Source organism: Gymnoscopelus microlampas (assembly GCF_963454915.1).
Source record: "Gymnoscopelus microlampas genome assembly, chromosome: 7".
In the NCBI taxonomy this organism is placed as follows: domain Eukaryota; kingdom Metazoa; phylum Chordata; class Actinopteri; order Myctophiformes; family Myctophidae; genus Gymnoscopelus; species Gymnoscopelus microlampas.
In genome coordinates, this window is record NC_139944.1 from 15,540,412 (window position 1) to 15,545,845 (window position 5,434).

The window sequence follows — 5,434 nt, forward strand, 5'->3', positions numbered from 1 at the left end:
TTTTTTTCTTTTTGGGGGGGATGTTCCATTCTAATCTGAGGGGGGATGTGATTGTTCTTTCTTTTTTGGGGGGGATGTTCCATTCTAACCTGAGGGGGGTGTGGTTTTCTTTCTTTTTGGGGGGATGTTCCATTCTACACTGAGGGGGGAAGTGGTTTTCTTTCTTTTTGGGGGGGATGTTCCACTCTACACTGAGGGGGGATGTGAGGGATACAATTCTTGGTGAAGATTTAACTCTGAGCACTGATTGAAGAAGTACTCACATTGTTTACTGAGTAAAAGTAGCGATAACACACAGTCAAAAAACTTCGGTATTCGGTAGACTATCCAAAATTTACTTGAGCAAAAGTACTAAAGTAAATCTAAATAAGTACATCTTAATTACTTTATTTACTTTTTGTTACTTTTATCTACTGTAGTTTTAGTTTTACCTTTTGTTACTTTAGTTTAGTTCATTCTAGTTACTTTTAAGCTGCTGTGTTGGTTTGCTTTCAGTGAATCAACCCCATGATTTTATCCCAACTTTAATGAACCCCCCCCCCCCCCCCATCACTGCCGAGTCATGCCGACCCCCCACTGCTGGCCTCCACGTGCCCCCCATTACAGGAGGAACCCCAGGGGCAGCCAGCCCAGTGGGGCCTTTTACACCTATAATTTATACTCTGTAGTACCACAGTGTCCCTTGCCCACAAAGACCTGATTGGGTGTGTTGAAGTTACCCAAAATGTAATCTCAAGACCCCCCCCCCCCCCCAAAAAAATGTAATATGTTTGTTTTGTTTACTTTAAACCAGATGTATTACCAGATTGCTGAAGTTGTGAAGTCCCTTGACGAATAACGATGTACATTCCATGTTGATCTGAGTGTCATGTGTCTGTGACGTCATTCATCTATATGACAGTGGTTCACTGCTTCTCAAAGGGGTTCCAGGGGATCCCCAGCTAAATGATTGATAGCTAGGAACCAAATGGACCCCTACAAGTCTGTAACACTGAGTGTACAAATGGAACCAAATGGACCCACGGCCCTTTTGTACGCTCTGAGTTATAGGGGTCTGTGGCCTCATGCATACCAAAATGGGGTCCTTGAAATTAAAAAGAGCATCATTGATATGTCAGAACTTTGTCCTGGTAGAACTTTTGTTAGCCAACATGTCCTCTTCAGGCTCTCTACCAAACTGCATTCTACACAACCTAAACCTGGCAGAAAAAAATACATTTATGCTTCTGTGCATTTGAATTATCATGGAAATAACACAATTATGCTTTGTTTTGATAAAATGATAATTTTGCAATATAATAAATGCCGAATTGTGTTGGAACAGAAATAATAAAGCTTGAGTAAACATTCTTAAGACTGCCAACACTGTAAACTTGCATGTATTAAAAGCTAGATAAAAAACAGTATCTACTCACTGTAAGGCTGTATCTATCGGCTTTCTCCTTAGTTAAGGTATTCAGTCCTAGAGGTCCAAATGTTTTAAGTCAAGATATTAAGATATTATCAGTTTGATAAGAGTTTGCCGGACTAAATATTCTTACAATTGTAAATGTTCTGACATTCAAGTCTGCAAAGCTTCTAAGCATTAAAATTCATGCATGCATAGATCTCATTACTATCAAATGAAATTCAACCTTGCACTTATTTTGTGGGAAAGTCAAGCAAAACAGTCAATTCACGTTCAATTCATGTTCAGTTTATTGTAACAAAAACTGTAAAAAGAAAAACAATAAACTGTACAAGTCTATACAGAAACTCATTGCAAAAATGTACAATAAATGCATACTAACTCATTACAAAAATATACAATAAATGTATACTGAGCTTCAAACAGCTTACAAAACTAAAATGTTTTCAGTTCCTAGAAAAAGGTAAATAACATGGACTGTTCAACAGGCCCGTTAAAATGCTACAAGGACTCATTTACACCCATCACATGACATGATGGAGTGTAAAGCCAGTATGAATGAGACGATAGGCCAACAGCACTGCCACAACCACTTACAGACTTCAGTTAGAATATAAACCACCTTACCAGCCTCAACTGTGACAATGGTTTGGTTTGCTTTTATCACAAGACACCCAAACTCTCTCTTAGCAAAATTAGCAGATCCACACAACAGCTTGTAGATCTGCTATTTTTGTTGAAATGTTAACCCCAGAATAGGGACACTAGTCTTCATGTTGGAATTCAGTTGGGAAAGTCCAAACCCACAGGCATGTCCCATACAAACATCACACTGTAACAACACAGCACAGTAAAACCCTCAGTGCTCATTTATCAATTTGTACTCTCAGAGTTACAAATGTGATCTTGGAAATGTACCAGAACAAAGACCCATAAACATTCACATCTGCCAAAAAAAGCTGTTTTATGATGAATCATGGCTATTATTGCACCTTGAGAGAACATTTGACACATCCATGGTGGCTAGATTTAGTGCTCAAAGATGGCTGGACAAAACATTCACATTACAGGACCGGTTCTCAATGTGGGGTTCCACGGGGTCCTCAGCTAAATGGCTGAAAGCTAGGGACCAAATGGACCCTCACAGAACCTTGGAACAGGTCTGTAACTGTAAGTATAAGAATGGAACGAAATGTACCTGTAAAGTCCATTTGGTTCCATTCGTACAAATGTTTTTTTTAATCTAATGGGGGTCCGTGGCTTAATGCATATCAAACTGGGGGTCCTTGAAATAAAACATTAAAAAAAAGGTTGAGAATGACAGTAGTGGCTACATGTCCAGAGCCACTGGCAGTGCAAAGTAAGTCTGTAAAGCAACAGCCAAACATCTGCCAAAAGTCTTAAGTCTAGTGCCTGTCCCCAGCGCTACGTAATCAAACAGGAAGTAGGTAGGAGGTCAGAGGTCGTCAGAGGTGTCATGGTAGTGCTGCCATTGGCCCGTTGGCCGGCTCACGTTAACTGGACACGGTCATCAGGTAGTTTTTCGGGGGGCTATTGCGGCCACTCATCAGAAAGTGGTTCTTACAGTACGACAGGTCGGCCCGGAGGGCCTGTAGTGACGGCGGCGGGCTAGCCGTGCCCCGGTCGGCCTCGTACAACACGCAGATGGAGCCGTCCTCGCCGATGCGGTAGGAGACCTCGTAAGGGTCCACCCATAGCGTGAGTTCCCTGGGTAAGAGACTGAAGAGCCGCTCGGCTGTGATTCCGATGTGGTGGGCTGCCCGGCCGATCAGGGGGTCCATTTCGTGGTTGATGCGAATGCAGCGGAAACCAGAACCCTTCTGGGGTCTCTCTGGGAACCAGTGGTGCTGGTAGCGTTCTAAAAAATATTAAAAACAACAAACTATCAGCAAAGTTCTAAGTAGGCAACAATTGCATTCGAATGAACACTTACAGTATGTCTCCAATTCATGCAAAACAAAGAATCCTACCCCTGTACTATTTGCAAACTATACTACATGTTGCTGCACAGTTTGTTATTACTGTGTTGTGAGCTTGTAGATCTGTTTCAAATTGTGTTTACTTTACACTGTTCGACTGGAACCCCCTCAAGGACCCCGCTTGAGAACCAGGGCCTTAAAATAATATTACCAGCCAGTAGGCTACACATTAATAGCATTAGCTACCTGGGCCTACTGGTCTAGAAGGCAAACTGATCATCTACGGATTCTACGTGTTGATTGATATCCTGTATATTTTCTAGTGCATCCGTTTTTTGAACGTCGGGTCCAGCACCACCATGGATCCAAATGGACCCTTAGCCTTACCCATACATATCGTATCAAATGGGGGGTCGGTGGCCTAATCAATGCATACCAAACTATGCTGGTTCTTGATTACATTAAAAAAGCCTGCTATACGAAAATCACTGCTATACAAATAGCTCTTTGATTTCAGAGAACATTGTACCAACCTGATAGTGAGTTCTGGAGACAGTCTTTGAAGACCTGCAGCTGGTTCTCGTTTAGACAACCTCTGGTCCTCAGCAGTCTGGACACGAAGCCTGCGGCCGCCGACACCTCCGGAGCCATCTTGGTCCTATTACAAGATCCGGACGATCCTCCCTCACAGTGATCCATTATATCGTCTGATCACAGTTTAGTTCCGATCCAAACGTAGAAAGATGCTTTCTTTGAGACGACAACTCGGTTGTTTTTCAGACCGAATAATCGGTAGATTGGTAGAAAAAAGTCGGTAGATTGGTAGCTCCAGTTCCGGGATCGGCGAGGTAATAATCAGTTGGAATTCGACGCCAAAGAATAGAAAATGGTCAAATTTTAAAAGAAACGTCCTGATTGTAAAACAAATGTGTGTTTGATCCGTGCTGTGTTCCGTCCACTGTGTGGCTTTGGGTCCGAATGAGAGCAGATGGATGCCAGACTGCCAGCCAGGCTGTTTATTTATAGGGCCTGAACGTCCTGTGGGCCGCAGGGGGGTTTATTGTCCTCCCTGCCGTGATCGACGGGCGATCGAGCCAATCACCCTCCTCCTCCTTTCATCTCTCTGAGCCCGCCTAGTGTTGCCATGTTCGGTTAATATAAGCGACTTTGGGCTTGTTTTTCTGTAAAGTTGCTTGTAAATATTGGTGGTTTCGGTTTTTGGGGCTTGTTTCTAAAGTGTAGTGTAGTTACTTATTTGGGCTTGTTTCATAATGTTGTTTAAACCAGTGGTTCTAAAACATTTTCATGTCAAGGACCTCCCATGTTAACCCCCCCCCCTCATCTAAAAATACTTTGTGCCAGGGACGTTGCGTTCCGAAATATTTCAAATTTTCCCCTTTCCCCCCGAACATTTTATTTGTATATAATAGCAGATCTACAAGCTCACAACGCGTTGTGCTCATGTGGACCCATAGTAGTCGATACTTTTGGGCTTGTTTTCTTGACCTGGTTGTTTATTTCTCTCACAGAATCTGGCAACACTGATTCCGCCTTTCCCCGATCACTTCCAAATATGGTAATTGACGTCAGCACTACTGCTACTATCGCCTAGGCAGCCTGTGACGTCAATGACCGAAACTGACTGCCTATCACTTGGGCTCTAACGTGCTGTAACAACAATGGCCCGTAGCCTACATAGTACACAACCAATCTTATTTTGATTTGATTACATAACACAGTGATAGACAACTTCTTTAACATCGACGACCTAGTTTGGTGCCGTGTGTTTATCACTGGGACCCCAATCTACACTATAAACTGCTCAGTGTTTATTTAACTCGTTGAGAACCAGTAGTAGCCAACTGCTACATTTATCCACATTGCTAAAACCACATTAATGCCTTATTTTAGAACTCGCATTTTTATATTTGAAAGTATAACACATTTTACCAATTCCAAGCCATTAGGATACCAAAATATTAATATATATATTTAATAATAATAATCATGTAGGCAGTCTATAACGTCGAATATTGTTATGATTGATATGATGAATATGTATGATTGAATGGGTCACCTTTAAAAC

At 42.1% G+C, this 5,434-nt stretch overlaps 1 protein-coding gene across 1 annotated transcript; it reads right to left on the reverse strand.

Moving 5' to 3' along the window:
• Positions 1-1,674: 1,674 nt before the first annotated feature.
• btg2 (B-cell translocation gene 2) lies at positions 1,675-4,381 on the reverse strand. Its single transcript, XM_084061409.1, has 2 exons — positions 3,882-4,381; positions 1,675-3,287 (listed from the first exon to the last, which is right to left on the reverse strand). The coding sequence occupies exons 1-2, from the start codon at positions 4,045-4,047 to the stop codon at positions 2,923-2,925; spliced, it is 531 nt and encodes a 176-aa protein (XP_083917535.1). The 5' UTR covers positions 4,048-4,381; the 3' UTR covers positions 1,675-2,922.
• Positions 4,382-5,434: the final 1,053 nt, after the last annotated feature.